Source organism: Notechis scutatus, chromosome 2, assembly GCF_049901735.1.
Source record: "Notechis scutatus isolate UNSWTSFEM ecotype Mainland chromosome 2, rNotScu1.2, whole genome shotgun sequence".
Lineage (NCBI taxonomy): Eukaryota > Metazoa > Chordata > Lepidosauria > Squamata > Elapidae > Notechis > Notechis scutatus.
Genome location: NC_142010.1, coordinates 246,836,040 through 246,851,663, shown reverse-complemented (window position 1 = coordinate 246,851,663; position 15,624 = coordinate 246,836,040). Strand labels below are relative to the sequence as shown.

At 34.0% G+C, this 15,624-nt stretch overlaps 1 protein-coding gene across 3 annotated transcripts in view; it reads right to left on the bottom strand.

Moving 5' to 3' along the window:
* RICTOR (RPTOR independent companion of MTOR complex 2) overlaps positions 1-15,624 on the bottom strand; it is a 46,752-nt gene that overhangs the window by 17,984 nt on the left and 13,144 nt on the right. For all 3 annotated transcript variants that reach the window (XM_026666426.2, XM_026666427.2, XM_087958494.1), the window contains exons 5-20: positions 13,787-13,918; positions 11,616-11,679; positions 9,801-9,927; positions 9,025-9,194; positions 8,203-8,270; positions 8,008-8,075; positions 6,763-6,845; positions 5,689-5,776; positions 5,105-5,195; positions 4,919-4,985; positions 4,711-4,791; positions 3,875-3,975; positions 2,225-2,387; positions 1,838-1,939; positions 1,688-1,734; positions 68-203 (exon numbers count right to left, since the gene is read on the bottom strand). In XM_026666426.2, coding sequence (XP_026522211.1) covers positions 68-203; positions 1,688-1,734; positions 1,838-1,939; positions 2,225-2,387; positions 3,875-3,975; positions 4,711-4,791; positions 4,919-4,985; positions 5,105-5,195; positions 5,689-5,776; positions 6,763-6,845; positions 8,008-8,075; positions 8,203-8,270; positions 9,025-9,194; positions 9,801-9,927; positions 11,616-11,679; positions 13,787-13,918 — 1,588 coding nt within the window. The remainder of the gene's footprint in view (positions 1-67; positions 204-1,687; positions 1,735-1,837; positions 1,940-2,224; positions 2,388-3,874; positions 3,976-4,710; positions 4,792-4,918; positions 4,986-5,104; positions 5,196-5,688; positions 5,777-6,762; positions 6,846-8,007; positions 8,076-8,202; positions 8,271-9,024; positions 9,195-9,800; positions 9,928-11,615; positions 11,680-13,786; positions 13,919-15,624) is intronic.

The window sequence follows — 15,624 nt, the reverse complement described above, 5'->3', positions numbered from 1 at the left end:
TTTAGCATAACATCAAATAGGTATCTGCCAGTTTTTAATTATGGCTAAAAAAGTAAATAATTTTTACCTCTTCAGATTCAAGGAGAAATTCAGTAAATTGACAACCAACAACTGTGAGCTGTTTTGACTTTGCATAATCGAGATCTAGATTGGCATACAATTTACTGCTAGGCTTGTAAAAATACATCAGCCGCCGTACAAATCTAACATCAAACGAAAGAATGAGGCAATTAAAAAACATAACTAAAGGCTTCTGACAATGTATGTACCTGTTTATAGTTATTTATATTACAAGGTAATAGTTTCATCGATCTTAAATCAAAAGGAAATTTTTACAAAATCTGTGACATGAAATCTAACTTGTCCCTGAGGTCTACTGTCAAAACTATACTCAATAGCCTGTGAGAAATGATAGAGAACTTTTTCTGTAGCAGTTTCTGTTTTGTAAGACATTTACTTCAAGAAATGATTAATATGACCTCTGTCACTGATTCTTCCTATTTAACAAATCTTCTTTCTTTATCCCAACAAGGCATTTTTTTTAGACTGTGGATTTTTGTGCAGTTAGCAAATTTCCTTTTCAAGCAATACTTCTGAACCCATGCAAGTACCATAGGTGATTATTATATTTTATATTACAGAAATGGTAGCAGTAACTTATTAGGAAATCTTATGCACTTTATTTCTCTAACAACATATAACCTAATAAAGACTGCAGATGGGTGTTTTCAACTCTGAATTTGTTGATGTTTAAATCCAGCAAATCTTTCTCTTATCTACAAATGTGAGCCTACCAACAATTTTTCATATCCCTTTGCTAACTTCAAACTCGTATAATCCTTTTCTTGAATAGACAGGATTCAATATAAAATTTTGAGGCGAATATATTATTTAAAAGTAGTCAGTCAGAATAAGGTGTTTTTTTAATTGGTGGAGGGAAAAAGAAAAAAAAATATTTGTCTGCCATCTTGCACTTACAGAATCTGATTTTTAATTAAATATGTGAGAAATATAATGTAACAAGTGCTTCTCAAAACAAGAGACAGTTCTTACTGAAAGTTATAAAAGTAGATGGGAACTGCAATATTTCAGAGCTATCACATGATACGAGGTATCAAGCGTGGTCATCCCATTCAAATTTTTTGCAACTCAAACCTTGCCTGGCCAGCTAAATTTTAAACCATGTAGGGGTACATCACTATGCTTCCATATGAAGTTTTACATCAGAAAACGGCCAACAGAATACTTATATAACTTGAAGAACCTTTTTTATGATCTGCTGTGAGAGGATCTCACAAACTCAGTGGCTAAGACAATAGTATAATTGTTATTTTACTTTCAAAACCTATCCATTTGTTCAACACCCTTAAGAATAATCTCTCGTGTCTTGTATCCATTACAGAGGGCTGGTAGTTCAGCATCTGAAAATAACTGTTTACACCTTTTTTCCTTCTTATGTGGATGCCATACTTGATTTATGTTTCTTTCTGGATCTAAAATAGCTGAAAACAGTTTCATTTACAAGAAGCTAAATTCAAAATTATTGGAGGAAAAGACAATTTAATTTCTTTCTTTTTTTCTAATGTATCAACTTCTGCCTAAAATGTTACAAGAACAACAAAAAAGCCCAAGACAAAAATGAAATTTTTTGTAATTATTTTTGTCCATATAATAGGCAGTTTCATACCTGTGCAACTGTTCATCCTTGTTAGTCTTTAAGTTAATATTTGGCCACTAAAAACAGCAAATACAAAGCATGGTAAGAATTATTTCAATTAATGTCTTGTATTTCAATTCTTAAATGCTAATTAGAGTATCATCATACTGTACATCTGACCTTAAGTATGGTCCCTATCAGATTCCAATTCCATTCCAGATTTTCTTTGTGATGAAGAACTTGGCTATCTCTCAGATTCATTAATAGTGCTTCTTCAGTATCCTTCAGCAGCAGAAGGGAAAAGAAAAATAAGTTAATCCCATTGTAAAGTTGCTTCTGTGTTACTAAACACATTTCCAAATAACCACACCAAAATTTATATTTTTTAAAGAAAATAAAACCCAAACCTCAGAGTTGAACTAGTATCTAGTGAGACAGGCTCCCACTCAAATGAAAAAAAAAGTTAGCTTAAAATTACTATCCATTATAAAAGGAAGGTTTAGTTTAAAAATTATATACTGGTAAGTATTATATTCTTTTGATGACAAAGAACCTAGATAAGTCTACCTTAAGAATAAAGATATCTTTCTGCACACGATACTGATCTCTTCGCAGATGGGTTGACATAGCTTTCTGGACAATATGATCTAGATGAAGACTGTAAGGTTTAGGTCCTCTTTTCTTCATTTCATGAAAGCGTTTCAAGCAGTTCAGTGCAGCACTGGCTCGTCTACCAGAAGAACACGATAATGCAATTACTATACTTAATAAGGATCTGAAAGAATTGGTATATTCTGTAAATCGCAGGGATTTTTACGCTGACATGGCTTGACAGCTTATTGATTTGAATCCACTACAAACCAAGTCCCATTTCAGGAGTTTAGATGAAATGGCAATTATATAACTCTGATATTCTTAAATATGCATGCTTTGGATCATTTTGTTTCATTAACAAGTAATTATCAAATACAGGTAGTCCTTGAATTACGACCACAATTCAGCCCCAAATTTCTGCTGCTAAGTGAGAGTTTTAAGTGAATTTTGCACCATTTTACAATCTTCCTTGCCACAGTGGTTAAGTGAATCGCTTCAGTTGTTAAGTGATTGTTAATTGAATCTGATGTCCTCATTGACTCTGCTTGTCAGACTGTCACATGATCCCATGACACTGCAACCATCATAAATATGAGTTGCCAAGCATCTGAATTTTGATCACATGATCATGGCGATGCTGCAATGGTCGTGTGAAAAATGGTCATAAGTCACTTATTTTCCAGTGCTGTTGTAACTTTCAATGGTCACTAAATGAACTGCTGTAACTTGACTACCTGTATTGACTACCTGTATTAACAAAATTTGAATATAATTTACATATAATTCTATAATAATTGATTTTGCAAATTATTGGTTCTTATACCAAGAAATAACTCCTGAAAATGTTAATAAAATTGAAATGATGAAAACAAAATACAATTAGCTCACTACCAATAGTGCTCTCTGGCCATAAACAGAAAGAAAAAAAAAAGTGAGTAAAAGTGAGTTTGAATAAGTGCTGCTGATGCAGAAATATGCCAAATAAACTTTATGAAATATGTACAATTTAGACAAATACAGTGGGTTCAGAAAGTATTCAGACCTCCTTCACTTTTTAAAATTTTGTTATACTGCAGCCTGATTCTACAGTAGAACCAGGCTGCTGCAGCATAATAAAATTGACAAAAGTGAAGGGGTCTGAATATTATTTGAATGCACCATATATGTTGTTTGCTTCACAGAATATATTATAAGGTGTTATGACTTTTTGCAAATTTGCATCTAGACTCTAACTGAAATATAAAATGTAAAGAAAATAACTGGCAATTTCAAAACCAGAAATCAAGAAGATTATACTTGCTTTCTTTTGAAAAGAAACACAATCTGTCTTAATACAAAGGAGGTTTTCAGATGAAAATAATAATACAGAGAGCAAAATCTGCTGAGCAGTGTTATTTATGCAACTGGTATTACTCTGCTGATGGAAAGCTCTTTGATAGAGCAGGGACTACCATCAACAGAAAAAAGGAGAAAACTTTCAGTGAGAAGTATTTCTATCTTTCTGACTCTTCAGTATTCTATTTTGATAACTAAAATGTATAAATATGTATTCTGATGTGAATGAAAGCTGAATGTATACTTTTATCTTAGCGTATCTAAGCATGTTATTAACAGTATGCTTACAGTCTCTTCTCCTTTACAATGTCAAAAGAAGCTGCCATATTCATTAAAGTTGGTAAGCAGTGTAAATGATGGCTGTGACAATGTGGAAGAATGGTGTTTGCCTGAAAAAGAAGAAAGAGCTTTAGAGGTTTGAAACAAAGTTCAATTTATTCCACCTACTCACCCCTATACCATGAAACCTGTTTTACTTTAATGATATAAGACCAGAGCTTATTTCAAATAATATACTTAATAAAAATACATTATGTTAAAAATACTGAATTGGGGGAAAACTTTCTTAATTGCTTGCCTTGCTTGCAGCAAAGGAAACAGTACAATAGATCTCATGGAAAAGCCATTCACAAAATATTACTATTAATTAAAGTAGGCAAAAAACCAATTGGTCAATCCTAATCTAAAAGGGACACCTTGCTGAAATAATGAATTATGACCTGAATATGTTACTTTGTATTTTATTAACATCTCAAGTTAATAAAAGAAACTTAACTGCGTTGTCTTAAATGAAGAAAAGACAAAGATTTCAGGATCATCAGCAATAAATTGAAAACAAGCAAGATTTTGAAGTAAACTGTCCACATTTTACAGATTAGGCAACTGTAATTTGTAGACCAACCCCAGAAAACCCTTATATTTTAAGATAATAAAAGAGGGAAGGAAAAGTTATTTTTGTTACTATCTATCTTTTTTGCTAAAGTAAGACAACAACTTGAATGTGTCTTGGCACTGTTTTTTTAAGTTTTGAATATTATTTCCTTCTCCTTTACTACCGGAAATGAAATCCAACAGTGCTTATTAAAATGAATAGCAGTTAATCAGCAAATGAAAGTCTCTCTTACCATATGCAAAAGTTCCCCCAGTAAGATAGTTGCTCTGACAGATATATGATCATTGCTGCTTGTGATTACTTCAACTAGACCCTGGAATAATTAAAGAGATAAAATTCTAGATATGTGGTGCATATGTGACATCTGTGTTACTTTACACTGAACATACTGTACTAAAGAATGGAATTTTTTTGCAATTTAATTTAAAATCTGAACTTACTTCTAAGAGTCCATTTCTAATGAAAGCAGAGAGAACCAGGGCCAAGTAATTGTCCATGAGGTCAGGCCTGGATAAAATAAAAAAATAAAAAATGACAACATTCATGTTTTTTAAAAGAAAAATCTATTTCTTTATCAAAGTGAGACAAAAACATGTATTCTACTTGGGTGGGTAATAGTTAAGTACCTGGATCTGGCTCGGTGAGGTAATATAACTTTAGCTTCTGCAGCTACAAAGCCATCAGAAAGTCTCCAGCTGTCCTGAAAATGGCTTGGATCTACACAAATAAAAATGTGGAAACGAATTCTAAGTTTAAAGATGGGCAGCTGAAAACCCTGTAAAATTATGGCATGGCATTTCTCATGTGATTCGGCATTATTATTTCTCACTGTTTCCTTAGCAGTTCTAACTCCTATTTTGCAGTGCTGGGAGAAAGTTCATGCTTGTCTTGCACACATCATTAAAAAAAAATCTTAAGTTTAAAATCTTTCATGCATGATAATGATAGCTGAAATAAAAATTATTTTTAAAAAGTATCTCATATATTAGCAATTTAGACAACAAATGACTTCCCTCAGAGGGGCCCTTTATATGTCATAAATAAAATGCTTAGAGTTGTATATCACGATTCAAGTTTGTGAAAGAAAGATTACTGCATAATTATTACAATTCAGCTGCAGTTAAAGTCCCCAATACAGCACCAGATAAAGAAATGCTCCTCGATCTTCCCAGCAAATACCATGGAGCATTTCCCCAGATCTAATACTAACCTACACTGAGAAGTGCTTCTATAAATTCTTCTGTCACAACAGGAAGAGGAAGACGAAATATATCATATAGAACTTCAAGCAAGCCTCGCTGTAACATAAACAGGAATAGGATTACAAAAATGAGCAGAAATATATTTATACGAAGCTAATATCAAAGAAATACAACTCAGACATTGAAAAATATGGGCCACCTTCTTCAAGGTAGCTGATGTCCTGTTCTAATAGCCAATAATGTAACTGTTTATTAAACATTTGCAGCAGGAATGAATGCTGAGAACATGTGATGGATGTACTGACACTCCGTCTTGGGATGGGGTTGCCCAATCACAAAATGACTATCATGGTGCGACATCTAAAGCAACAACTGTTCCAAGAATTTGACTTGGCAAATGTGGCTCCCTCTCCCAGGATACTGATTTATTTTTTCTGTTTTTCTGAAGAGTGGGGAACAGGTAAGCATTCTACAAAATAAACCATTAGACTGCATATAATGTACATCAATACTAGCATGTTTTATGAGTTTTTTTTTCTTTTTTTAAAAAAGCCATCTTTTTATAATGGTCTTTCCCAGCCATTAAACTCACAGTATCTCTACATTTAATCAACTGCTTTTATTTTGCTTTACTTTGATTTTTTTTTACAATTATAATAAATTGCTTTGTGATGCTTTGTAATAGGAACTCTAGAAAACACAGTTGTAATAAATAAAAAATAAACAATCTGTATTGCGCTAAATAATATACGGCAGCTAATGTACAGTATGCCAAAATGAGTAGATTAAGTTTACTGAATATGATGGCAATTCTCATGTTTCCATTACATTTTTTAAGTTCTATTGAACTTTAAACCAAATTGTGATTTACAACCTCTTAAAACAAAACTTAATATAAGCAATCTCCACAAATACTGATGGCAATGTCTGGCAGTGCCTCTGACAAGTCCTCAAATAGAATATACATGCCTAAGAAAATGAATGTTACAAATTTCCTAGATTAACAGTATTGTGAGAAGTGAGTGTGGCCTGTGAAGAACATGCAAACCTCACAATTCTAGCTGCAGAAGTTGAAAACATACCCGCACTTCCATGTTAGGTATACATAACACCCCAATAAGAGATTGGATCCCAGAATTCCCAGGCTTACACAAACTAATTATACCTGAAAAGAAAATGAAAGGCATAATTATATAATGGTAAGAGAAGTACTGTTTTGTTTTTACATTTGAACACATAAGCAGACACTTTGTTACAGTTTCAGTCTGTTAAAACCCAGTCTGTTGGAGTTAGGCAGCCAATAAAACCAAGCAGGTAACCCTCAACTTACAATCAGTTGCCTAGTTCAAATAATGATGGACCTCCGCAGTATACTTTCAACCCAAAGTTATGATGGCCATCTCCCACCCCCCCAAATCAGATGATCACATTTTGGGCACTTGGCAATAGGCCTACATTATAGCCATTTACAACACTCCACACACATATAACTCTTTTATGATGTTTTTGTCCAAAAATCAGCATGTATTTCTTTTGGCAAAACTGGCCCATAGCAAACAATTCGTTTGCTTAATGACCACTGCAAAAAAGGTCGTAAAATCAGGTCAGCTCTTTGGGTGACCCATTTTATGACTGTCACAACTTATGAGCAAAATGGGCAGGCTCCATTACTGTTGTAAGTTGAAGGCTACTTGTAAACAAATCATAGCAAGTTTTTAAAAAATCAGAAAAAAATGAGTGCATCAATACATTTAAACATCTTGTCTAGTGCATGTTATTGTTTTTTCTGCCCTGAAAGCTAAACATTTAATTCATCCTTTCTTACCTAAAGAAATTTCCAATCTACAGTTTGCCTACAACAGGAAAGTTTTATTTCCAAGTGATTCTGCTTACATCTATAAAACATCTATATACCACTAAAACTCTGCTTCATGTAACCTTTAACTGGGTGAACCATGATATCCCAAATGGGTTAATTTACAGAAAGCATTTATAATATGAGATCCATGATTCCCATGCAAATGAAATTTGGTACATTTTAGAAAACATTTTATGACATGCATATTACCATAAAGCAGTTTATGATATAATACAAAACGTCATAAAATATTTCCTGTGCTGATGTTTGTGCTATACTGTTCACCATGGGCTAAACAGTTTATGACCTAATATGGAATGCCATAAAATACTTCCTGTGCTGATGTTTGACTATGCTAAACAGTGCCACGTGGGCTATTTTCAAAGCGGAGAGGGCATAGGTGTGTGTGTGTGCGTGTGTGTGTTATTCTACTCACTGACTTCAGTTAAAATGAGAACAAATAGCCTACCTGCCCATGATCGAAATGCTGCCACAATTCCCATTTTACTAGCAGAAAGCCGTGCTTCTCTGTCCTCTCTGTTAAAAAAAAGATTAATAAGTAAAGACTGTTATGTTTTATTGTTTTTTTTAAATAGCATTGCTATAAAGAGCTTATTCCACAAATTAGGAATCTGGGAATAGCAGAGAATGATTGTGTACTTACTTGAGCTGTCCTTCTGCAGTGTCTGGATTATGCCTGTAGTGAAAGTCCGTGTATGGAGCTAAAATCCGCTACAATAAAGAAGATCAGTGTCATTCCTATTACCGTTTATATATTATTATCATATGTAAATCTATTTAAATGCTTTTAAAAATATGTTTTGTCAATCAGAAGTTTCTTACTTTTTAACAAAACTGCCAAGATACAGTTGATCTGGGCTTTTAACATGAAAATATGTATCTTGCCCCTGCATCCAATTTTTATTTTTAAAGGAAATAGTGTAGAAAGGAAAGGCACTGGGAGATGCTATAAACTAATTTATTAACTTTATAAATATCAATTTATTTTGAAAAAAGGAATAATTTATATACATATGCAAGTATCAAATTTCAATGTTAATAGATAATATTAAAAGCCAACGCTTATTAGAAGCCAAAGCTTCAAAACTTTATGGAGTTTTTGGTTAATGGCCTCCATGTTTAGCAATCATTCAAAGTTACAGCAATGTTGAAAAAAAATAACTTTATGATTAATCCTTGCACTTATGACTGTCACAGCATGCTATAGTTATGTGATTGTCTTTTGCCCATTTCACAGTCCGCTTCCAACAAGCATAGTCAATGGAAAAGCCAGCAGTAAAATCCTGTTATGTTATTCCTTAACATCTACTGAAGTGAGACAGTAAATCTATCATGGTCATGTGATGTCTTGATTAGTGACAGAGTAGCAGCTCTCAATTGTGGTTGCTAAATGAAAACTACATGTAAACAAGCAATTCAAATTTAGAACAAATAAGCACATTAATGCAATTATATTTAAAATTACCTCTAATTCCACATCAGCTCGCACATATTGTCGGGTATTTGGATGATTAAGAAGATGTAGAACAGTTGTTATGAGAGCTTCATTTATACGGCTTAACTGACAATCTATCACATTTTTCAAAATGGTACTTAGACCACCACGGAACGCAACTATTTCTGGATTTTGAATTGCTGAAAGAGATTATTCCATTTTAAAGAGTATTAAATATTTTATAATTTTGATAGTATTTAATAACTAATCATATTTCTACAAACAAAAATCTTTAAATGTTAACATTAAATTACATCTTATATTCATTTTTCAAAGTGTTATAAAATAATTCTAAATACCTTAAATTCTTCCAAGATTATATAATTCTTCACCAACCCATACTACATTCCTTTCAGAAACTTTGAGAACTCTTATTTAAGACTCATTTCAAATTGTTCAAAAACACACATCAGAATAGGTATTTAAGATTTAGCAACAAGTTTAAATTTGTTCAATGGGACTTTCTCCGTGGTTATGTTGCACATGCCATGTATATATTGCAAAGAGTGACCCAATTTCTTTTTTAAAAAATCAGTAATTCTTGAGTACAGATAGCTGAGTTATATTTGGCACAGAATGCTTTGATACAAATCTAAGTTTATTTCAAAAGACATATGGGAAGAGGATGCGATAAAAATTAAACAGCTTTGTAATCTACTGTACAGATTGCCCATTCATTCCAAAAGATTGATAATTCTCTCTACTAAATCTCATATTTAACTGAAATACTTTTTAAAAATACTTACCTAATTCACAGATAATAGCAATACATGCTCGAACCATCCTGTCCCTCTCTTGCAGGCCATCATTTCCAACAGCTATCAAAGAATTGGTAACTGAACTGGGAAATAATGAAGCATTGACTGTAATCATCTGCAAAGAAATGTAGAAAGAAGGAAGTATTTGCTGCATACATGGCTCAATTAAAGAACAATGTAAAATATTCAATTATTCATATTAAACAGAACCTGTTTTAATATTTTGTTTTGGTATTCTATTCTTAATCTGTAACTTAATTTTTAATTTTATTTTTCAAAAGATAACTGTTGTACTACAGCCATACAAAGAATCAGCCATAAGAAGGGAAACATTACTGCTAAAGCATCTTCAAGATCTTTTTATTCAATTTATCCACAAAAATTGAATAGCAAAAACATACTCAAAAGCTACTTTAAGAGCTGCTGAAAAATACCCCAATAATTTCTCCATCTGAAATGTTCATACAAATAACAATGTCTATGGAAAAGCTAGGAGTATGAGAGTACCATACAGCTCCAAATGTGAACCTAGAAGTCCTGAATGCCCCCATTAAAAATAGGTGATTTAGTTGGGGCCAATTTGACTAATTTTCCAAGATGGAATTTTAAATCATGGTCATCAATAAGATAAGAAAGTAGAATGGTATTGTTGAGGTAATTCCCCGTTAGGAGAATGAACGCATACAGGGAGACGTATAGAGAGTAGTGTTTGAATAATACACACACAGCACACAGATACACTGTACAGTAAATGTAAGTTTTTACTTTCAGAAACGTTAAGCAAAGTTCAAACACAGTCCAAAGTCATTCACAGGTTAAATCAGTCAATTTTCAATCCAGGGATAATCCAATAACAAAATCCAGTATCATAAACAGTTCAGCATCAGACTTACATCAAATCCAAAATAGCAGTCAATTATGAGGAACGGCAATACTCTCTCCAACAGAAGGAAACAGAGACTCACACTCTCTTCTGAGACTAAGACTAAAACAATCCAGGTTTCTGGCTCCATCTTATGGCTGTTTGAGAAACCACACCTACTTACAAGTTTAGCATTCTCTTAAAGACAGTATTAAAATGTCTATCCTGGCTTATATATTTCCAACCCAAATACCTGTTAGGTGACTTATATTCCTAACAGGTATATACACATTCTAAACCAGAGTTTAGTTGCAGCTAAGCATATCCTGACTTCCAATAAGCTTTTTCAAATTCCTAAAGGGATTTAACGTTTCTTACACAGCTGATCAATGTTAAGTGGACTCTCAAAAAGTGGCCTTGAATATTACAGAGTCTTTGAGGTATTATATTTATCCACTAGAAGCTCTGCATAGCAGCTAAATGGACCCAAATGATACTTGATGCTTCTTTTATTTGATATTTCTCCTTTCTATCTTAAGCCTTTCCTGAAAGTCCATTGACATTGATTGGCTTTAGAAAGCCACAGGGACTACACGACTGACCCATGTTGCAACACTGCTTCCCGAGCTGCACTGGCTGCCAGTTTGCTTCCAGATGCAGTTCCAGTGTTTGGTTATGGTCTTCAAAGCCCTCTATGGCATATCTGATGAGCCATCTCATCCTATTAAGACAGGAGTGTCAAACTTGATTTCATTGAGGGCCGCATCAGGGTTGTGTTTGGACTCGGGGGCCCGGGTGGGCATAGTCAGCTGGATGTCAATCGTGTTACCAACATTGTTTTCTACATTGAATAATCAAGCCATTTGCAATATTATTTTATAATCATATAAAACTTGAGATGGATAATTTAGTAAATAACAGTATTGTGAGTTTTCACGTACCTTTCTGACTAAACGAAGTGCTTGTGTTCGTTCTACTTCATTGCTTTGCTGTATATCTATGCATCTAAAATTAAATACATATATATTTATGTACTTATGTTTATAACTACCTATAAACATGGTTTATTTTCTCAAAGTTTTGATGTATTAATTCTTATATCTGGGATTCAGACATTAAAATTCTAGCATTATTGGTTGGTTTGGATCTAGAATTTGCCTCTCAACACACGAAGGCTTCATCCTTCCATGAAAGTTTATCTGTAGAATACTTTTGATGGAAAAATAGTACAGGTGACATTTTCTTATTCTTTTTGAAAACCTACTTTCAAAAGATTAGCAGGGAGAAGTGAAATCTTCTAATACACAGGTGGGGAATTGCACAGGAATAACATAGGGAAGAAAGAACCAACAAGAATGATGTTTTTCACTTTCTCTCAAAGTACAAGTGGCTAAAAATGCTCAAATCAACCCAAAATTATTTTATGGGATATAATGAGATTCAACTTCTAAACATTACTGAGGTAAAATAATCCAAATAGATAATCCTTGACTTATGGCAATTGGGGCTGGAATATCAGTTAAGCACAGGGGTAGTTAGGACTGCTTCACTCAACAACCACAATCCCAGCTCTCTCACTTGTGGAAATTAAATGACCATATGAATAATTAAAAAGACAAAATGAAAGAGTTGCCTGCTGCAGGCAGGAAAGCAGTTCCCTTCCATGTGCAGAAGGAAACTCCTGCAATGGGACTCAGATCTTTAGCAATAGCACTTACATATAGCTTCATAGTGCTCTACAGCCCTCTCCAAGTGGTTTACAGAGTCAGCATATTGCCCCCAACAATTCAAGCTTTATTTTTACAACCTACCACAGAAATTCCTTCCATGTGGAAGAGAATGTCTGTGATTGGCTGGAGAAACAAAGCTCGGATCTATGGAATGCAAGCTTCATTACTCCAATCCAGTGAAGGAGTACCCCTCTTCCCATTCACAGAAAGACACTCCTGCAGCGGGTTGCAGAAACAAAGATCAGATCTGAAGATCGGAGCTTCGTTTCTGCAGCCCAATGGATTTCCATCTATCCACCCCACACGCGTGGAGGGGATGAGGAATGCTTGGTACAGGTGAGAGCAGCTTGCAACTTTCCCTGCTGGCTTCCCTACTGACTTTCTGGGGAGGTCAGTGGAGAAAATTCTGAATGGCAATCACATGATTGTGAGGCGCTTAGCAACCAGTCTTTACTTGGAACAGGTTACCAAGCACCCAGGATCACAATCATATGACCACGGGGAAGGAGGGGCAACATTTTACAATGGCCAGAAGTGCTTTATAGACCATAATGCACCCTTCCCATCTTAACTTCAAACAGTTGTTAAACAACCCATCGTAAGCAGAGGATGACCTACATTTGCCTCAAAGCCTCCATCATGAACTGTTCCAGGCCATTCACTTATAAATGACTGTAACTTTATTGTTCCAAATCATAGTATCAACAAGATTATATCAACAGAAGGAACAACACAAGAGTCACAAAAATATACAGCAGACTCTGTAGATGCTTTTATTAGACTAATATGTGGCTAATGTTCCCAAATGCTTCTATATGTTGGCTTATGTGATTGAAAGCAGAATTTCTGTATATACATGAATCCTGTACAAACATTGAATATACATAAAGCAGTGGTGACGAACTTTTTTGGCACCAGGAATCAATTTTGTGAAAGACAAATTTTCCACGGATGGGGGGAGAGGGGAAGAACAGCATACTATCTACATCCCTCACATGTACAATTCAGGATTCACACTCCTATGGAAATCTAATCCCTGATGATCTGAGGTGGAGCTGAGGTGGTAATACTAGTGCAGGGGAGTAGTTGCAAATACAGATGAAGCTTCACTTGCTTGTTGCTCACTTCCAGCTGTGCAGCCCAATTCCTAACAGGCCACAGACAAGTGCCAGTCCGTGGCCTGCCGGGGACCCCTAACATAAAGAACATGATTCCAGTTGGAGGAAGGTCTAATTACAAATTTAATAATACAAATGGACACTGTTGATGGGTCATTTAATAATACAAATGGACACTGTTGATGGGCCATATAAACAACCGATACTTATGAAAAATCCAAGCAGTTCCAAATCACATTATTTCAGTATTATTTTGGTAATTACCTGGCTATTAAGTAATCCACTTTCAGTTTTAATACCTTCTGTAAAATACTGGAGTCTCTGATAAGATATCGAAGAGCTCGGAGTCCTGCTGCTCGCACCTCTTTCGCTTCATTTAATAAAGCTAACCGCAAACTGTGATGATAAATAAGTCATTCAGGCTATAAATGATCAAAATATATCCAACTTATATTCCTCAAACCCATTTTATGTGATTAACTTCCTTCGTCTAACTATTTTTAACACTACAGCATCCAAAATGTGTTTTTACAATATCTACAGCAGCAGCAGCAGCAGCTAATAATGTATAAATTCCTATGTGACTGAAATATTATTGAATATTTAATGTATTATTTATTTAATCAAATTAAAAAGAATAATACAGTATGAATCTAGAGAATGACACAAACATAAAACATTTTACACTTTGGTGTAGATATTTATTGTTGAAACTAAATCAAAACTACCACACAAAAAAACATCTCTGCAACATTAAAGGAATTATATAACTCCAAAGTTGCAAAAGTTTTTAACAATTAACCCATCAATCCCAATTAATTTTTTTGTTTCTTTCATTAAAAAGTTGTAAAGAGCTTAATTTCTCCCAAAGCTCATGTCTATAGTTGTAAGAATACAAACAAAGGCAAATTATTCACTGTTTTCAATTAAGGAGATAGACCTCTTTGAAACACATGGCCTAGTGACATGTGTTTTTAGATGACCTTGGGAGCTTTTTCAAAAAAATTATTAAGATTTACATTATTTGGCTATTCCATTTTATAGCCAGTAAAAATCCATTAACTTTACACTTAAAAAGTACTATTTTCTGTTGTCTGGATTCATTTGATATCAGAATGATCAAAAGTGAAATCATTATGGAGTAAAAATCACTACAAAGCTAAATGTTTTCAACATTACGCTGGTATATCAAATTTTTCCCAGAGGTTTTCAGCTTAGCACATTTAAGATTTTGAAAGTCAGAAGAATGCCAACTGGGTAAAAAAGCACATGGAATCATGTTTGCAACTTCTAAAAAGAACTGTGCTTTTTTTCTACGCTTATGACGGCCTTTAAGAGTGCAGACAGTTGTTAAGTTTATACTATCAAAGTTCTAGAGGACTTTTTAGGACTTTGCAACTCCCAGATTCTCCTGAGCCAGCAGAGCTGGCTGAAGAATTCTGGGAGTTGAAGTCCACAAGTCTTAAAGTTGCTACAAGGTTGGAGAACTCTGTTCTAGAGGACTTTTCAGAAACCAGATTTAAAATACGGCATTGCGGTCATTCTTAAATTAAATCCCGTAAATTAAATCCCGTAAACACGATATAATTTAAAAAAATTTAAAAAACAAAGTTAAATCTTTAATCAAATGTCCAATTGTAAGATATAGGTAAGGTCAATAATACCTATTTGACATCTTTAACAGATGTTTATTATTAATATACAAAATAAAATGGGACTTGTCAAATTTGTTTCTGAGTTTTAATATAGCACTACACTGTATTCAATTCTGTTAGTAGTAAAGGATAAGTAAGACATTATTGTTCACCTTAGCTGTAAATGCAAAGGAAATGCATGTAAAATACTAAGTTTCTCTATCACCTCCAAAAGAAAATACAGGTAACCCTCTCCCTCCCTCCCTTGACTGTTCAAAGATTCAATGGCACTGAAAAATGTGACTTATGACCATTTTTCAGTTATGAAGCTTAGCACAGCATTGCAACATCCCCATGATCACGTGATCAAAATTCAGATGCTTGGCAACTGGTTCATATTTATGGCTATTGCTGTGTCCCAAGGATATGTGATCCCCTTTTGCGACCTTCTGACAAGCAAAGTCAATG